The sequence below is a fragment of the Corticium candelabrum genome, chromosome 3, assembly GCF_963422355.1.
Source record: "Corticium candelabrum chromosome 3, ooCorCand1.1, whole genome shotgun sequence".
NCBI classification, from domain to species: Eukaryota; Metazoa; Porifera; class Homoscleromorpha; order Homosclerophorida; family Plakinidae; genus Corticium; species Corticium candelabrum.
The window spans coordinates 6,386,036-6,405,729 of NC_085087.1; the positions used below are offsets into that span (position 1 = coordinate 6,386,036).

Sequence of the window (19,694 nt, forward strand, 5' to 3'; positions counted from 1 at the left end):
TGTGTGTGTGTGTGTGTGTGTGTGTGTGTGTGTGTGTGTGTGTGTTCGTGTGTGTGTTCATGTGTCTGTGCGTTGTGTCTGTGTGTTGTGTCTGTGTGTGTGCCCATGTGTGTGTGTGTGTGTGTGTGTGTGTGTGCGTGTGTGCGTGTGTGTGTGTGTAGTGCGTGTGTCTGCCCGGATGTGTGGTGGTGGTGCATGGACTGCGTATGCTTCCTGTTCGACTTGAATTCCGGCTTCCATCTGGCTTTTGCTACTCATTCCTCAGGGTTCTAGCCAGGCATGCTAAGGCGTATTGTAATAGTATTTGTGGCCTGGTAATGAAGTTAAGAATTACCAAATTTGCACAGACAACACTAACATACCACGCCCATATCGCTATGCCTTCCAATAATCTTGGCATAGAACCCTGTTCCTCTATCCTTTCACTCAGGAGCCTACACACCCGGTGTTATTGAGGCACGATGCGGCAACATGCTATTGCCACTTTATGCAAAGCACTCGCATCGGACTCACATCGTTGTATGCGTACAGGGTGCTTGCAACCCCAGTGTTGCTCTTACGGATCTTCAATACATGGCTGCGAGCAAGTCTGTGGATTGTTTCCGTTGCATGAAGATATTGTCCAGCAAGAACTGATGCTGCCTGTAGTCACGACAAGCCAAGGTTAAGTGCTCAAACATCAATGGAACGAACACTACAGTTTGAGAGTGAGCAAGTCATTTCTGGCACTACACTGCTACATGTGAGACTCTCTAACGTCTGCCATCTTGATTACATGTGACATCATAACTGAACAGTACTAGCTATTGTGTGCGTAGTGACTCTTGCTAGAACATGCCATAATCTACTATAGATGGGTAGTTATGGTTTGTGGTGGTGGTGGTGGTGGTGGTGGTGGTGGTGGTGGTGGTGGTGGTGGTGTGTGTGTGTGTGTGTGTGTGTGTGTGTGTGTGTGTGTGTGTGTGTGTGTGTGTACTGTACATATGTTTATTGGGTATTGGCGACAATATTAGTTAAGGCTGTACGGAGACGTTATGGATTGGTAACTAGTAGTTTGCAGTATCTTGTGCTAGCACTTCATTAGCGTAATGCTAGTTAGCATGTTTCAATTACAGGGACAGAGTGTAGGCGGTGCTAGTTATTTAGTATCCAGTGTTAGCTGCACGCGTTGCTTTGCACTAGCACTTATTGGCTTGGCCGCTGTGCCTGAGGTTGTCACCTCGTGGTATTGCCACTGTTGCTTGCGTTGCCTTCATTGTGTTCTTGCATTGTGTGGTCGCACGCTACTGTTCTGGGAAAGCCTTTCTGCCGGAGTATTATCAAACTCCCACTCTGCCCTCCCAGTAATTTGTTGTTGATGTACAAGTTATAGTGATGTATGTTAGTGGAAATATACGCCAGAAAAGGGGGAAGCATGATGTCAGGGGCGGCCACTATGTCGGAGTTGGCCGCTGCACCAGGCAGTATTGTGTGCTCAGTCGGGGCATGCGCACCGGCAACCCTGTGATGTTTCCCTCCTTTCCAATGGCAACCCCAGACTCATGTGTTTGGTTTCGTTACGTGGATATGCATGCTCATCCACGTCATGCGAAGTACAGAGTTAATGACTTTATTGTATATGTGGAGTTCGATCACTGTGGAGTATTGGTTATGTCAAGTTGTAGAAACACTTTGCCACTAATCACTGACGCTATGTTTGGGTTAGCAGGCACTAGCTAGCCTAGCCTTTTTCACAGTCCCTGTTAGCATCCGCAGGCTAGAGGCTAGTGGAGCCCGCAAGGAATTAGTTGAACTTACATTACGCTGCCTTCCCATTGTGCTGTTCGAGTTGTGACAAGCACAGCTCATTGCTTGTTGCGCCCGCCCTCACATTCTGTGCCATTCATTGGCAGTGGGAGAAATGCCAGCGGCTATAATCGCTCTGTTGGTGGTCCCCTGAACACATGACATGAACGTTATTTCGTTAACAGGTCCTCTTTGTGCGAGCTCCACCCCACTAGCCTTTAGCCTGAGTGTGTTAAGAGGAGCTGTGAAGAGGTTGTAGCCAGCCATGTTGTTTGTATTCATATCATTTTAATCTGGAACTTAATCATAGCTGCTATATTTAGGCATATACAAGTAAACAGTCGATGGGTCAGGCAGTCAGTATGTCATTTGTATATATTATTGTATTTTTGTCAGTCTGCAGTGTATTCATGGTGTTAGTTGGACTAACTTGTAATATTTTGTCTTATACTCTACAAGCGACAGTTCGATCGCCTCTCTGCCGCGCCGTTTGAGAGTTTACTTTGAACACACACACACACACACACACACACACACACACACACACACACACACACACACACACACACACACACACACACACACACACACACACACACACACACACACACACACACACACACACACACACACACACACACACAAACGCACACACAAACAGACACAACGGCTTTATAATGTTTAGAGATGCTGACCTTCGTTCTAACTGTTACACAATGTACGTATGTACACATCTGTTGTATTATTTGTAGCTCCTTCTGTCGGTCCAACTAATCTTGTCGAAACCGACACTCAAGATCAGACAGTGGAACTGTCGTGGACAGTAAGTATACTTGATGTAACAGCAACCCATGTGATCATTGACGTATTGGTGGTTTTTGTAGCTTGCAGATGGCAGTCTGCTGCCCGACAATGAAGGGAACATATCACACTACGAAATAGCGTACAATGTATATGGCCGAAACGAAACGAAGTCACAGTTTACAAAGGGAGTTGTTTCTTCATGGAAGTTGATTGGTTTATCAAAGGGAACGACATTTGTAGTGAAAGTGTATGCACGAAATTCTGGACCATATCGATCAGCCCCATCTAACGAGCAGACCTTAACAACTAACATGACAGGTAACTAAACACTTAAGAAATTTTTTGTGTTTGTACCAGTTTTGTTAGCCTCGGTTCCAGACGCTTTCCCGTATGTACACTACTTGACGTGGCAGGTATATGAGGACAAACGTAGGAGGAGCAAGGGGAAAGGGTCTGGGTGCACTGCTAATACAAACGAGTTCTGGGGCGGGAAAGCTGTTAGATTCAAATTATACCATTAATCTAGTTGCACAATACAATCGTAATACGATGTAGGTAACTCATCAGTCAGTTCCATTCAAATGACATCGAAACGGTAAGCAAAAACAGGCTAGCCACTGAACGACGCAGTGAATTCAAACTTTGTCTGCAACACAGCAACAACGCGATTGCAGAATCGGCTTTGTTGGAGGGCGTTAATTCCTCCAATGAGAGCATCTCTGGCAAACACAATGCTGACATCATCACGTTGAATCTGTTCATCTTCAAACAAGCTAGCACCTATCATTGCAGCTGTTACCCCGTGTTCTGTCAAGCTTGCTACCTGGTCTCTCATGAGAGAAAGCAATGGCTTGGATGGAAAGAGCAGTCTGAATTACCAATGACCTGCAGAGTGTTGCATACACTTGGCATCATTTGGAATATCATAGACTTGCCATACTCAGTTGGAAAACATGCAAGAACGTTGTCTCCTTGGGCCAGGTGACATGTCATGTATGAAGAGGTGCTACAACGACTTCATAGCTTTGATCCCGAATTGAGGACAGCAAATAGCTACTTCTGCTATTGAATCATCTGAAATGGATCTACGATGATCAGTACTTATAGGAGTGTAATACAGGTGTAGATTCGATTTCTAATTCACTCGGGAAGACCTCCATCGCAAGAACACTGCAGCTGTTGTAATACGAGTCTAACACTATGTCTAACAACGTTACTTAGCATGTATACAATTGTAACTGTAAACTAAGTGGTATTGTTCTTGTTGTAGACCAATCAAAACCACCGCACGGAGCGTTTCATGTTTAATAGCTTTTCTGCCCCTGAACTCGTCTGAAGTAGCAGTGCGCCCAGACGCTTTCCACCTCGCTCCTCCTACTTTTGACCCCATTTACCTGTCATGTGCAGTAGTAACCGAGGAGTAGGAGTAGTAACGTGCAGTAGGAACCGAGGCTACAGTTTTGTGTGTTGTTTATTTATTTCAATTAGCTTCTGTATTACTAATAGTTCTAATGTTGTGTTTATGTTTAGTACCAGGCAAAGTGTTTAATATTGAAGTATCGGCCATTACGGAGTCCAGTCTTATTGTCAGTTGGGAAGCACCAACAGACATGGGTGGAGTTGATACTGTTTGGTACAAAGTCGAGTATCGCACTGGATTAGAAATCTTCAAAGTTTTCGCAAAGAATCTAACAGCAACAATGGCATTTATTAGCAATCTGAAGCCAAATTCGTTGTATACGATTCAAGTCACTGCAGTCAACGTCGTAGGGATTGGTATATCTGATGACGTGATGGATAGCACAGTTGCTGCAGGTAAGCAAGTTGTGTTCGTTTGAAGGTTAGGTCTGTCAGTATAGATGGTAGTACTGTACAAACATTGCAAGCAATTAACATGCAGCTAAAAGTGACACACTCGGTGCACACGAAGATGCAACTGCACATGTAAATGCTAGTGAATTTCACTAATGTGTTGAAGTTGAGCGAAGTTCATGACACTTTGTGAACCTAAGTGTTTTTAAATTTGCTGTAAAGCATCACTTGTTTATACATTTTAGTCAAGGGGACTAAACTTCACGATGCAATGGGACACGCCCATTTTTATTGGTTTTCAATTAATTAACTGATACGTTATAATCAGTGGCATATCCAGACTAGAAAAAGGGTGGTGAATATGCTACATACAGCTTTGGTCCTCACACGTAGTTACAGTCCACAATTTTTATGACCACGCCTACAGATGATGGCGCTATAGCCCGGTCTAGCCCATGCCACGCTACACCCTGTTTTAATGCACAATTATGCACAATGTAATGATTTCATGCAGCATGCTAAATTATACATGATGTGCTTGCTTGTCTCCTAAAGTCAACGGTCGCGATTGAGTGAAGTGCTGTCAGACTTGCTGCCGCTGATGTTGTAAATATTTATTAGTTGTTTTGTTGACAATTGTGTAGCACAAGAGTAGATCAGTGTGCCAACTCAATCTTTAAGTTGTGTCCTATCAAACATGTGACGATAATCGAGCATAACATCAAGAGTTTTTAGCTTGTATTGTATTTGATATGTGAAAATGCACAATCTAACTATGACACAAAATGTATGCTTTCATTAGTAATGGATAGTGATGTGTTGTGCTGTAACTTTGCACTTATACATTTTTGATTTGGAGTCCTTGTCATGATTTCTGGGGACCTTGGTTTTCAGCTTTTGTGTTTGTGTCAACTATCATTTTATTGTATGCTGTTGTTTAGCTCCTGATGTGCCAGAATTTACGCGGCAAAATATTGGACCAGCAACTGAGTTTACTATCTCGCTTTACTTGGAAACAAACAACTTTGATGTGACTCATTTTGTTGTTGCTTACGTTCGTGTGGGTGACATTTATGAGCCAAGATGGAAACTTCGCAATGCTGAAGAAATAGCAAACTGGGAGAAGAAGACTGTTAAGATCAGTGAATTGGAAAGAGGCAAAGTGGTGATAGACGAGCTGCAAGGGTCAAGTGTGTATGCTTTGGCATTAAAGGTGGAAACGAGCGACATGTCTAGTGACTGGAGTCCTGTCATTCAAGCTGAAACCCAAGGTATGTGTTCTGTAGTACTACTTCACTACCCCCAGAATCTATGTAGTTTGACGGATGGTCGATTCAGGTCAACAGTTGCTCATGAGGTGCATGCTGTTGTGTTATGGAGGGTTGGGTTGCTGTGTATGCATGTAGTGCTGACTTTTATAATTTAATTAATCACAACGTCTGTGGGCATATGTGCCAGATTAGAATTAGAGGTGATTGTTTTTTGTTGTGCTCACAAGCACTAGATGAACAGTTGGACCACATTGGCATGTGGTTGCATGTGTCAAACTTGGGAGCATGGGGAGGCATTGACTTTCCAAGTTTGGAAGGTGTGTCTGGTCTGTTTCAATAGCGTACTGAGGATTGAAAAGCTAGCTGTGAGTCGATATCTACACACAATGAAGTTTTTGAAGATATGAGGAGATGATGCCCAGATATCACCAAGAATACTGGCAATTGCAGCTCAGTTAACAAACCGTATTATTGATCTGCTAAGCATAAGGGTTTGAATTTATTGAAGATGTCTTTTGTCATCTTCATGAAGTTCGCATTGTCTGAACAGTTTTTTGGAGCTTAAAGATCTGGTTGCAGGCCATTGTGAGTGAGACAATTAAAATCAGCACTAATGGCAATAGAAAGTTGCAGACTGGAAAGTTGAGTACAGTCGGATGTCAGTTTAATATTCGAACACTTTGGGACTTGACCCTGTTCATAATTCTGAATATTTTGGATAACTGACCTTAATTAACTCTACTGGCACGCAAAAGGTGTCCTCTATAAGGTAATAATGAGAAAGTAATTTACCATACAATGGTACTAACTTGACATTACACCTTGTTGCTTATGCATGTAATAGTTTACAGCGCGCACTTCTAGAGGGCATCTACGGCACTCCGCATTCAGTTAGCTGGTGCATTCAGATAACTGGCATGCTACCGTATGCAGCTTGTTGAACACTTGCAAGCATAAGTTCAAGCAGTCTACTGTTATATTTATAATTAAGTTAGAATTATTTGCTGATAATTGTAAATCATAAGCAAAAGCAAGTGCATGTACAAATATTCTTTAGGCAAAAAGCTTGGACATGTCAAATTTTATTTTGTTTGCTTCCCCTGGTGTTGATGCCACAGTATATGTGCCTATGCAACACATCATTGTTTGAATGGGTATTTACTTTGCCGGACACATCTTTCCTTCATTTTCTGTGGCAGACATTTTTCTTTGATTCTATTGATATTAACCTTGTTAAGTCATTCTACATTAATTTGTAATTTTAGAATTGCAAGCATTGGAGGTGACTATTGTCAACAATTTTCCCACCCCAGGAGCCAGTGTTATTCTGGAATGTAACTCTCAATTTGGTGATCCAGTTCGAGATCCAATATGGTGGAAAGAGAACGACAAAATACTTCGAAAAGATGACCACTACTCTTTCAGTGACAATAAGCTCTTCATTCGCAATATTAACGATGAAGATGAAGGGGTGTACACATGTGCAATTAGAGGATTTAGCAGAATCTATGGAACCTCAACGAATTTGATCCTGGCAGGTAATCAGTGTTTATTCATACTTATGTTTGTCTTTGAATAGTCCTTTCTGTTTTGCTTGTTTTTGTGTGTGGCATGAAATCATTGTTTGCCTCTCCTTTTGCCAACCAACTTTGCAGTTTGTTTGTTTGTCTGTTTGTTGTTTGTCTGTGTTTTTCTGTCTGTTTGTTTGTTTTCTGTTTGTCTGTATGTTTATTTGTTTGTCCGTTTTTGTCAGTTTTTTGTCTATTTGTTTGTCTGTTTTTTGTCTGTTTGGTTGCTTGTCTGTTTGTTTGGCTGTTTGCTTGTCTGTTTGGTTGCTTGTCTGTTTGTTTGTATGTTTGTTTGTGTTTGTGTGTTTGTCTGTCTGTTTGGCTGACTGGCTGGCTGGCTGGCTGCCGCTGTCTTAGTTTGCATGTCGGAACATTTTGTCTCCTGAAGACGTGGTCTGTCATCCTTGAGGGAGGTCAAGTTGGTGTTTGGGAGGTCTTAGGAGGTTAACACCATTGGCACCTTCTTGAGTGTCATGTTTTGCGTCGAAGTTTTGCGCCTGGTATCCGTTCTTCATGGTGTCTTGGAGTGACGGAGCTGTTGGTTCCACAGTATGCCAGTTGGACAAGTTGGAAGTGGATGGTTCTCCTGACGAAGCTTTCAACATCAAGCCCTCCTTTTTAACTCAGATCCTGTAGATGTGTCTTTGGTGGACGTTATTTTGTGTTGCGTTGTAGCTAAATTATGTGTAGGAGTGTGCACGGAGTGTGCACGGCGTGTGCAAGAAATACAGATTAGATTTACTGTTTTCTTTGTTTCTTTGTAGTAGTACTGGTAGTCTAGCTCTATGACTCTTGAGTCTAGGTGTTTTCTGTGCCACAGCTTTGTGCTGTGTTGGTAGGGGCTACAGTTACAGCCATACGCTTATTAGTTGTTGCGGCTATATGGAAGAATAAACCACTGTCTGTCTGTTTGTTTGTCTGTTTGTTGCTCTGTTTGTTTCTCTGTTTGTTCGTCTGTTTGTTTGTTTGTCTGTGTGTTTGTCTATATGTTTGTCTGTTTTTGTCTGCCTGTTTGTTTACCTGGTCTAAATTTACATTGTGTAAATTGTTTCTATTTGTGATTTGCAGGAAGTCTACAGGAAAGCAGTAACGACTCTGGTCCTGCAGTTGGTGGAGGCATTGCTGTGGGAGTTATAGTGGCTGTGTGCATCATTTTTGTCGTGATAGGGTACTGCAGAAGCAGAATGAAGAAGAGAGGTTGATATCACATGATAATCAAAATGTAAATATGATGTATTGTATTGATGTTTGAGTAGAAAAACTGGAAGTTGAGGAAGACTCGACACAAACAAGGTGAGACTACTGTGTAATATGATTGAGTATTTTTCGTTGGCATTTTACTTTTTTGACAGCTTTTACAAGCACAGAGATCTCGCTGTTGGTGTAACAACAAGATCAAGCTATTCAGCTGCAGCTAAAGTAGAGGAGCTTACAAAATCACAGCCACAACAAGGTAAACAAACCTATCCAGTTGCTGAAGACCCTGTGTGCCAAACAGGCAAACCTCTGCAGACTGAAAAGGTGAGATTTGCTAGTTGCTGTTGACGGGATTGTTTGTTATTGGTTCTATCACAGTTGCATGTCATACCTCGATCACACTTTGTCGTGGAATTTTTTTTAATTTCTTCTTATTAATCAGCAACACTATGTAAACCTCAAAATTTATACAGTGTACTTGCATTGTCATTGTTTTTATTAACCTGCAAGTTTCTGTATATTCTAATGATGATGGCGTAGGAAGCTAATAATCAGGGGTGGCCAAGTTCGGATAAGGCTGGTGCCAAGGGAAAGAACACTTCCACATGGACACACATGCACGAGTCTGAGGCTACCTATCTACATACCTATATAGTACAAACACACGTAGTACGTACATACATACATTTGTACATATTCATGCATCATTGCATGCATGCAGACAGACAGTAGACAGGCACACAGACACATGATTGACATTCGATTGTGATCCCTTTTTTGTGCTCACGAAATCATCACTCTTTAGTCACAGTCATGATGTCACCATCTGGAGTGGCTTCAAGCCTTGGTGCCAAATCTTTGCTTGCTTGGTGCCCATCATTGATTGCAACTAACGCCATACCGACTAGAAACAAAAATATTACAAAATTTCAATAACTGCTTCTGAAAAAACTTGAGTAATTGGCCACCCCTGATACTGACTGGTCTAGCCTAGCACACGCTAACAGGCAGGGTAATGTAGCGCACGTTATTAGGTAGAGTACAAAGTACTGCCATGAGTAGAAATATAATTTTTATTTAATCGACTAGACCATTAAAACAAAAGTTGATGCCACTGAATGTCTGCCAAAGTGTATTCTTCAAAACTGGTCCGGCCATGGCCAGACTGGTCGGACAGGACACTATGCCCATGTGATTGTAAAGTGTGTTGGTTTGTGTCTTTTTGTAGACTACTTCACCATCTTCAGCTGTGTCACCTGCAGCTCCCAAATCTTCTATAGAAACAATCATCTGACAGTATAATTATGACATGGGGATACTCATCGTTGTAGTCTCCTGGAATCTCTGAAGAACTGTGTGAATTACGATTCTTTCATGATAGTTGAATTAATTAAGTGTATTGTTAAGTTTGGCAACTGTTATTGGTTGCAGGGTGGAGATTTCATGTGTAGTATGTAATCAATTGGCAAGTTACGTTATAGGTAATATGATGTGAGCACAGCAACTAGAAGTAACTAAGTCTGGTCCACTTATATGAGACATGACTACCATGTCTTGTGGTCTTGTGCAATTGGCAAGCTCAGGCAAACTGTGATCAGATAGGGACGAACGCACGCGCGCACGCGCGCACACACACACACACACACACACACACACACACACACACACACACACACACCACACACACACACACACACACACACACACACACGTACTACCACCACCATTATGCAGTGAGCACGGAGGTCGGAGAAAGGTTGCCTCGCGAGACTAGAGTTTACCGAAATCATGTGGATGTTTGACCTCTTTAGGCTAATCTGTTTTCACATCCGGGCATTGCTTTCTAAGCTTTTAGAATTTTTTACATTTGAGGGCATGATGTCTTGACGTTTTTATTTGAGCCAACAACAACGAAGGTCGGATAGCAGTGTCTCTGCCTCGTTTAACGTCATCATCATGATTGTGTTGCGAATACTGACTTGTTTTGCTCTAGGGTCGGTGTCAGGTAAGCGTAGAGAGCTGTAGAGAGAAAGGACGCCGGCAATCGCTCTCACCTCGGCGCATGTTTGTGTAGGCGGGTTGGGCGTGGTTGATTGACACGAGTGACAGCAGATGCAGAGAGAAAGCAGACGCTGTTGCGTGCTTTCATGCTAGTCTCTCCTTTCTAAAAGTGTAGCCTATAGGGTTAGTTTAACCCGAGGCGCGCAGCGCTACAGTTACGGTAGCCTACTAGTAGTGCCTCTGGACGGACCAACGGACAGTCATTTAGAATACAGCGCATGCGCTAATTGGTATCTCTGGCGTTAATTTTTCTTACTTTTGTAGTTTCATGGTCTTCCTAACATTTTGGTTTTTAATAGCTGTTTTTGTATGCAGGCGGTCAGACACTGAATCTGTATGAGAATGTTACACTGAGTGGTGGATGGACTGTCTACCCTATTAGCTACATCGTCGTGGAGAATACGAGTGTTGTGTTATGGTGCAAGCGGAATGATAACGTCCCTCCTGCGTATCAGATTAGATCGTTTGACGAGAACACTTTTGGAAATGCGCTACAGAAGTTTGGGAGTGATCCTCTGGTGAGGAGTGAACCTGGGACACTAAAACTCAAGATTGACAGATTCAGTAAGAAATACGAAGGCGAGTGGGAGTGCGCTATACAAGTGAATGATCCTGATCATGGACTTCAGGCTCGCTTTGGTCCAACTCGTAAGGTGGAGCTTGCAAGTGAGTGAAGTTATGTTGCTAGACTTTTAGAAGTGTGTTGACGTCTGGTCCTCGTGTTGTCCTATGAGACTGCGGGATCCAAGTGACATACGTGTCTGCTCCTAAAGTAGTCGTTTGTATTGACTTGCTTCTTCGGGGGAAGTTCGAAGAACCGCATTCCTCAAATGCTAGGAGGGGACATATTGCGTTTAGTTGTAACATGGGCGGATAACAGTTTGAGGATGAGATCTGAAAGCAAACATTGCAGGACCTCCTGTTCAAACTTGTTCCACGTTGCAAACTAAACAGATACCAATGCAACGTTTCCTGATCTACTGTATTTTCTGAATATTTTTCTGATGAAGCAGTGATTCTCTTTTTGAACAGAAATTATGGGTAGGCCGTTGTCTTACTAAAAAAGTGACTATGCATCATGCTAGAAGATGACTTGACTTACCAAAAGGGATTTTATGCTAAGAAAGATTTTTGAATTGAGGACTTCATTTATATCAATGACTGTGTTTGTCTGTAGCAGGTTCGACGGAAGCAATTTAAAAGTGGAGCGGCCTAGCGCGCGTTAGTGGGTGTGGCTTAGCGCACGCTAGGGGTGGGTTGGCACACATTCGTGAGCAGTGTGCTGTCACAGAGGTCGGGGAATATAGTCCAGGTAACAAAAGAGAAGTCGTAGGAGACTTCAAAACAGTCACCAAATTAGTAGAGCCACAATTCGGTAGATGACCAAATATATTATTTTATTTAATCAGCGCTACCTTTAGACCGGAAGTATGCGGCAATCGTTCGCTGGCTGAAGTCGAGTTTTCAAAAAGTGGGACGGCCATGGCCGCTGCTGCTGCTGCGGCTCCGTCGGCCCTGTGTAGTATGTATGTGTGTGCAATTAGTGCATTTAATTAATATACACGAACTTCTTTGTTTCAGTTGCTCCTACCATCAGTCAGTTTACTGCTCCTAATACCAACTTGTCGGATTCCGTGACGATTACTTGTAAATCTCCTGAAGCTAAACCAGATCCTTCTTACCTGTTCATCAGGCGGCAGAAAACAGGAGAGATACTGAAAAATTCCTCACTTACAAACACTGTGAGCTATACTATTGACAAAGTCAAAGAAACTGATGCTGGAGAATATGAGTGTGTTGGTGAGAACAAGGCTGGACTTAGAAGCGGGACAGTGTATTTTACAGTTCAGAGTGAGTAAATGTTTAGTTCAGTATGTGTGTTATATAGTCTTTTGTTGTTAAGTGGCTATATACGTGTGTTAGTCTGTAGTCACCTCTGTCAAGGAGGTTGTGTTTTTGCTTCCATTTGTTTTTGTTTTTGTTTTTTTGTTTGTTACCAGAATTACATGAAAGTTCTGGATGAAATTTTACCAGAAGTCGCATGGTCTTGGACCAACATACAAGTGATTTAATTAAGGACGGATTGTGATACTAGAATTAAGACAGTCCTCGTTTGAAAGGTGAACCTTTGCAAAAAATTATTTGACGTGACTGCAGTCACTTCGAATTTACTCTCATGCACTGATAACATTCCTATAATAAGTAAAAATGTTGCTATCTCTCAGAATGTTTTTGAGAGATGAAAGATTTTTGCTCATTAGACGTACCTCTCTTGTGTTTGTTTTTATGGCTTGGCGGATCTTTGTCAATGTAGCATGCAGAGAGCGACAAAAAGAAAATCTGTCATTTGTCATTTTTTAATATGACAATGGAGAGAAGGATTGGTTCATACAGCTAGGACATCCAATCATTATCTGGATAGACAAACTTGGCAATTTTTAAAAAAAATTATTTTATTATTATGACTGAGGAATTCACTCTCTGAGTGCTCTCGTTATGTACATGTTTGCTTATCTGTCTGTTTATCTAGTCACTTGTGAACTTGCAGGTGTGTGTGTATGTGTGTGCATGTGTGTGTGTGTGTGTGTGTGTGTGTGTGTGTGTGTGTGTGTGTGTGTGTGTGTGTGTGTGTGTGTGTGTGTGTTCATGAGTGCGTGCACTTGTGGATATGAACGTCCTGTGTTTGTTCATTTGTGTTTTGATGTTTGGTTGTCTGTCTGTTGGTTTGTCAATCTTGCTATTTGCACAAGTGTTGAATGTTGACATCTTTTGTATTGTAGCTGTTCCTCATACTCTCATTCTAAATGGGCAAAACACTTACACAATCAGTCAAATGGATAACATCACATTTAGATGCGAGTCTACAGGCATTCCAGTGCCACAAATTTGGTGGTTTCATGATGACCAAATGCAAAAGGCTGGTGAGCAAGGAAGCAGTACATTGACTATCACATCGGCAAAGAAAAGCGACACGGGCACTTACACCTGTGAAGGAAAGAATGATGCAGGAGTGGACATGGATACAGTTGTTCTTCAAGTTCAAGGTAAGTTATGCTATAAGGTGGTAATTACTTGGTTGGTAGAGCCAGCAGTTAGAGGTTTTACATCAGGTGTGACAGTAGAGAACTCTTACTCATTCATTAGCTGATACACTTTCAGGTCTTACAGAAGGCTGGGTGTAGTCTCGTGTAGCCAGACCCCTTTCCGCCGTGTCATCCTTCCGAGTGAAATGGGCTGGGTGTGATTCCACATGTTGACATAGTTTTGAGCATTACTGTTTGCTTTGAATGGGGATCTAGTGATGACGGCAGAAGGTCATTACTTTTTTTACATCAGTTTAGCTTGCCTGCAAAGGATGGTGATGATAAGACTTTGTAATATATGCAGCTGATTAGCTTGTGTGGCTCCTAACAGTTAAAACACGTACTGTCTTGTAAGGCAGGAGAACAGCCTGGTTAAGGCAGGTATACTGTGATTTAGTTGTATTGTTCTATATAGCTATAGAAAGTCACTGTAGTTTTATTGTAGTTTTTGGTAATGTAAATGCTATTGAGAGAATCTTGCTTTTATACTTGTGACTATATGATCAAGAAACAAGATATTATAGAAAGAGTTATGTCTATCACATGATGGATCTTATTTTGAAGGATTATCAATACTTACCTGCATGATGAAAAGACAACCTCAGATTCTTAGCTATCTACAATGGACTTGACTCATTCTTTACTCGTCTTAGTTGTACAGCTGACAAAGATGTTCATATCACTTTGGAAGCAGTTATATTATCTTTATAAATAGACAGAAAGAGTAAGGAAGTGATCTTTATAATCGATCTTGTCACAACTATGCTAGCCAGTTGGACAGAATGATCAGAAAATTGTAATAACAATTTGGTATTTATATTTTAGTTTCACCTGATGCAACGACCAACTTGACAGCTAAGGAAAAAACAAATATTTCTATCACTTTGTCATGGATATCTGGATCTGAGAACTTCAGTCCAATCAATGGATATGAAGTGATCTATAGACAGACCGGATCTAGTGATTGGATGATTGCTAGAAATTTCAATGACGGAGCCACAACAGAACAGCTGGTCGAGGGGTTGATGCCTTTGACTGATTATGACTTTAGAGTGAGAGCCAGGAATGCTATTGGAGAAGGAGAATTCAGTGACATAGAAAAACTGATAACACATCCTAATGGTAAGAAATACTAACTGTGCAACGCAACAGTGTGTTTTATTGGTTGGTTGTGTGTGTGGACATGGTTGTTACATCTGCATGCTTGCACTTTTGCTTGCTTGTTTCAGTCATTTGACGTCTCAGCATATAATGCTTGCAGTTGTTGAATTTTGTATGGCGTCTTGTTTTGTAGCTCTGTCTCTCGGTCCAACTGAGCTTAGCTATAGTGAAGTTAAAGCCATATCAGCAAAGCTGACTTGGAAAGTAAGTCAACTCCTTATATTTGCAAGATATTCTCGACAACTATTTGTTTTAATTATTAGATTGTCAATGAAAGCCTTTTAGCCAGCAATGAAGGCAGCATAACATACTATGAGATGGCATACAGTTATAATAATCAAAGTAATACGGAATATACAAATGGAGCTGCTCCATCAGGGACACTGACTGGTTTATTAAAAGGTGCCACTTATAAGGTGGTAGTGTATGCAAGAAACGCAGGACCATATCGATCACCTCCATCAAACAAAGTATCGTTTACAACTGACACAACAGGTAATGAGCATTATAATATCTATGATCAATTTAACAGTATCTTACATTTAATTAGTTTGTCTTCCTAATGAAGATACTTCAGAACACAGGAATTAACTTCTGTACAGTTGTTGATTTGTTTCCATTAGTCGATACTTGTGATCTGGAAATGTAATTGAAGTAATGTAAAATATGTTTATCTCGTATTGACTTTGTACATACATATGTTGTCATTACTGCTGGCTGTACATTCCTTTAGATTCAAGAACACAGGTTTGCGTTTGTGCTATACATCTCGTAGTCAAATCAACTTTCTGGATTTAGATTTGAATTAATCTATTAGCATACTGTTACACTATCAGTCTGTAGTTTATAATTTAATAGAAACGGAATGATTTACTAAACTAGATTTTGGTCTTTATAGGTATGAACAATGAAATAGATATAGATGTATAATCTGGTACACAGCCTGTAAGTGTAGTTGCCTCTTGTTTCAGTCCATGCACTTAATTAATTGCGAGTGTGACAGATGAAGTCTATAATGAGAATTACAGTGGAGTTGCCTCTCATGGTAATCTACACACACACACACACACACACACACACACACACACACACACACACACACACACACACACACACACACACACACACACACACACACACACACACACACACACACACACACACACATGCACGCATGCACGCATGCACACACACACACACACACACACACACACACACACACACACACACACACACACACACACACACACACACACACACACACACACACACACACACACACACTGGCAGTATTTAGCAGTCACCTCTACTTACTGACGTATATTTGTTGGCAGATACAATAGGACCATCTTTTAAAGATTCTTTGAGATAATTTGTGTAAATCCTACTTGTTTGTTGCATGTTCATAAGTGTACATGTGGTGTTTTGTGGTTAGTACCAGGCAAGGTGACCAGTCTTGGCACAACAGAGGTAACAGAGAACAGTCTCAATGTTAAGTGGGAGGAACCAACAGACACTGGAGGACAGAATGTACGTATAGATGGGTACAGAGTTGAGTACCGTGCTGGTGCATCAAGAGATTTCACAATATTTCAACAAAATCAGCAAGAAACAGCAGCTCTTATTGAAGGACTCATACCAAGACAGGAGTACACAGTGATAGTCACTGCTAGGAATGTTAATGGTTTTGGTGTACCTGATGAAATTAAGAGAACAACACAGACTGAAGGTAACAACGTTGTAATCAGTAAAGGGTGGCTACAAAATGTAGTAACTTTAGATTTATGGGTCTCTGCATTGATGTACTGTAGTGATAATAACAGGGACATGTTTAGGAGTCTGGGCTAGTCATGCAGTCACACAGCAAGGAATGTAGAGCCATTTGTTTAGATATTTTTAATTCTATTTGTTTTCATGCACACACGATGCATTTAGTGGAGATTTTATTTGCTTGAATAAATGTTGCATTTTGTGTTTGATGGATGTGGCCGTTTGTTTCAGTTGTTACTGTCACTATCGGCACAACAACTGAGACAACAATCAAAGTTAATTGGCAGATTGGCAATGTCTTGGATGCTGTGACAGAAATCACTGTACATTGGGGGACCAACTTGAGTGAAACTTTAGAAAAAGGGATAGAGACTTACACCATAAAACAATTGAATCCTAAGACTTCGTACACAATCACAGTTGTCGTACCATATTACCTCACATAGAACGGCATGCCGTTATAAGCAAATTTTACCAGAATCTGCTACAACTCCAGCAGGTACCTATAACGGCATAACGTTATTGGGTGAGGTGCCGTTATAGAACAAACTACAGTAGTCACAGTAATACAAGGCCTGTCTTTTGATATTAGTATTGCAGTAATGGAGGAGACACGTGTCAAACTAACACATTGATGACAGATGAAACAGCTACTTGCGAAGAACCATTAGTAGATGACAAACCATCAGGTTTGACAGATCAAGACAGTGATGATGATGAGGAACACGAAAAAGTAGAAACTGATTAGTGCTTACCGGTAATCTCTATGCATGGCATGTTCTTGAAGACTTAGTAGTAGTTAGTAGTACCACTTAAGAAAGATCTTAGATTTTGTTGGATGTGCAATTTGAGGCGCTGGTAAAATTCCCTCATTTACAACGGCATGCCGTTGTACCTCGAGGTATAACGGCACCCTGCTAAAATTCATTCCATAACGGCATGCCGTTCTATGCGAGGTAATACGATAAGTCTTTTTAACGGTCAAGAGCGGGAGGCGATTGAAGAAGTTGAAACAAAAGGTGAATGGACACGATGTGTATGTTGAACGATTGAGATACTCAAAATAACTTGAATCACTTGGTGCTAATTAGAGACTAACACTTAAATGATGCAGTTGTCTAAAAGGTTCAAGTCATTGTTGCCTGTCTGTCAGCATGTCTGTTTGCTTGTGTGGTTATCATTTGGTACAGTCACGTTAATTTTTGTATATATGTTTGAACGTATTGAGAAAGCTATTTTGCCTGGACTTTCATATTGTCACTTGCCTGTTCTAGCACTTACTGCCATTGAACTTCATCCACCAGAGACACTTCGTGTTGACAAAGATGCACCTGGCACAGCTACATGTCTAACTTCTAGTGGTGCTCCACCACCACCACCAGTTGAGTGGAGGGTTAATAATGAGGTTGTATCAAGTGCAGGGTCTATTACGGTGCGAAAAAACGTCTTGACTGTGGCATACGCTGAAGATCTAAACAAGGCAGTCATCTTTTGCAAAGTCAATGATATTACGTCAAACAAAGTTACAGTCGGTATGAATATTTCTGTTTATGTGTTTATTTGCTGTTAATTGTGCTTTAGACTTGTTTGCGTCTTTTTGTTGCTTTGTTGAAATGGGTTTTATTTTTTATTAGATATTCCTAGTGAAGGCAAGAGTAGTGGCCTTTCAGGTGGTGCAAAAGCTGGCATTGCTATTGGAGTGATACTTGGAATTAGCATAATGGTTATCATTCTATTGATCGTTATGTTGAGGAGAAAACAGTCTGGTGGAAATGTTAAATCGAAGTACGTGTTGTTGCAGTCATGTATACTAATGTACACACGTGCGTGCACGTGCACACACACACACACACACACACACACACACACAATAATCAACATATCTAAGCTTGACTAGCATCGTGTGATACTAACTGGAGTTTGTTCCACAAACTACATATTCAAAAATGTTTCAAGCAAACTTGCCAGATTAGCCTTGATTATGCAAATTCAACAGTTAACAGTATTGTACGTAGAACTGAGGGTTTTTAGGAGTGTAAAGGAGCTGTCTACAGCAGTGGAAGAACACGAAAGGGAAGCAATTGATGATTCTACATATGAGGCAATACCTGGCACTGGCATACCAGCGACTCCACTGTATGAAGACACCGTCATTCGCACAAGTCCACATTATCAAGGATTATTGGTTGACAATGCAGCTTACAAAACAACAGGTGCTGAAAACCGAGGTAATGGGAATTAGAATGTTTAATGTATAATCATGCAGGCAGGCTGTTGCTAGTGAAGGACTGTATTAGTGATGCTTTCTATCTATGGACTGTTCTTTAATAGTAGCTTGTTGATAGGGCTTTTATTGCATTTTTATTATGCATCTGTTGCAATTGGTGTATGACAATCATTTTATGCAATGGTAACATTTCAGCAACTAGCTGGATATTTACTTTCTACATGTGAGTTGTAGGAGTTGCATCTGGTAGTGAATCTACTTTGTCAACTTTGGTATATGTGTGGGTATACTGCAGCTCACACACTACGACTTATGTAGACTATAGCTACAAGACAAATTACAAGTGTTCTCTGTATATTGGTTGTCATACAGTATAGACTTATTGCTGCACATAACTGCGTTATATGCTCTTGAAATGGTGACACACTTTAGTGCTAAAGTTATTCAGGTAATACATGTACCAGTGAGTTTTATGCACAATTCATCCTGGGGATGAAGCCAAACATTATGGAAACTTATTGCTGTTTGTTGAAAGCTACGAGTTAAAGGGATGGGACTTCAAAGAAGTTACGTGACTTATGAGGAGGGGTATACTAACAGGGTTCTATTTGCCCCAAATCCTTGTGGCTGGCTGGCTGGCTGGCTATGTACGCCAAAAAATAACCATATATGGGTGTCATGCTTCAGGAATGTATGGTATGCAAGCGAGTCACCAATCACAACGCATTATTCTTCTCTGTGTCGCACGCGGCAACGAGGGACATGGCCGGGCTAATGTACGTAAATTGATACAATATGTATTTATATAGACAGTTTAGATTGTAAGAGCGATACACAAAGACATACAGAATTCATATCGATAACTTTGGAAAAATTAGAAGTCCGGCCAAATCTTCTAGAGTAGCTAGAGTGCATTAACAAGTTACGAGTGAGGAAAATCCATTTTGGGTAGGAA

General features: G+C 41.1%; 3 protein-coding genes across 4 annotated transcripts in view; all 3 read left to right on the forward strand.

Moving 5' to 3' along the window:
• Positions 1–9,945, forward strand: part of LOC134177178 (cell adhesion molecule DSCAM-like) — a 13,942-nt gene extending 3,997 nt beyond the window's left edge. The window contains exons 6-14 of one of the 2 annotated variants that reach the window (XM_062643929.1): positions 2,538–2,608; positions 2,670–2,907; positions 4,120–4,404; positions 5,343–5,672; positions 6,938–7,210; positions 8,309–8,437; positions 8,494–8,533; positions 8,593–8,761; positions 9,666–9,945. In XM_062643929.1, the coding sequence (XP_062499913.1) occupies positions 2,538–2,608; positions 2,670–2,907; positions 4,120–4,404; positions 5,343–5,672; positions 6,938–7,210; positions 8,309–8,437; positions 8,494–8,533; positions 8,593–8,761; positions 9,666–9,731 (1,601 nt within the window). In that variant the 3' untranslated portion in view covers positions 9,732–9,945. The remainder of the gene's footprint in view (positions 1–2,537; positions 2,609–2,669; positions 2,908–4,119; positions 4,405–5,342; positions 5,673–6,937; positions 7,211–8,308; positions 8,438–8,493; positions 8,534–8,592; positions 8,762–9,665) is intronic. The other variant, XM_062643930.1, reaches the window with a different exon arrangement.
• A 32-nt stretch (positions 9,946–9,977) lies between these two features.
• On the forward strand, positions 9,978–12,357 carry LOC134177695 (uncharacterized). Its single transcript, XM_062644475.1, has 4 exons — positions 9,978–10,020; positions 10,431–10,442; positions 10,814–11,164; positions 12,080–12,357. The coding sequence occupies exons 1-4, from the start codon at positions 9,978–9,980 to the stop codon at positions 12,355–12,357; spliced, it is 684 nt and encodes a 227-aa protein (XP_062500459.1).
• Positions 10,747–19,082, forward strand: LOC134176927 (cell adhesion molecule DSCAM-like). The gene is made up of 10 exons (XM_062643610.1): positions 10,747–11,164; positions 12,080–12,349; positions 13,279–13,542; positions 14,407–14,703; positions 14,876–14,946; positions 15,006–15,237; positions 16,178–16,471; positions 17,787–18,044; positions 18,147–18,297; positions 18,544–19,082. The coding sequence occupies exons 3-10, from the start codon at positions 13,332–13,334 to the stop codon at positions 18,752–18,754; spliced, it is 1,725 nt and encodes a 574-aa protein (XP_062499594.1). The 5' UTR covers positions 10,747–11,164; positions 12,080–12,349; positions 13,279–13,331; the 3' UTR covers positions 18,755–19,082.
• The last annotated feature ends 612 nt before the right edge of the window (positions 19,083–19,694 follow it).

Coding starts and splice junctions, on each gene's coding strand:
- LOC134177695 (XM_062644475.1), top strand. CDS start 9,978: ATGACTACCATGTCTTGTGGTCTTGTGCAATTGGCAAGCTCAG. Junction 11,165..12,079: donor TCGTAAGGTGGAGCTTGCAA/GTGAGTGAAGTT, acceptor TCTTTGTTTCAG/TTGCTCCTACCATCAGTCAG.
- LOC134176927 (XM_062643610.1), top strand. CDS start 13,332: ATGGATAACATCACATTTAGATGCGAGTCTACAGGCATTCCAGTGCCA. Junction 13,543..14,406: donor AGTTGTTCTTCAAGTTCAAG/GTAAGTTATGCT, acceptor TTTATATTTTAG/TTTCACCTGATGCAACGACC. Junction 18,045..18,146: donor GTCAAACAAAGTTACAGTCG/GTATGAATATTT, acceptor ATTTTTTATTAG/ATATTCCTAGTGAAGGCAAG.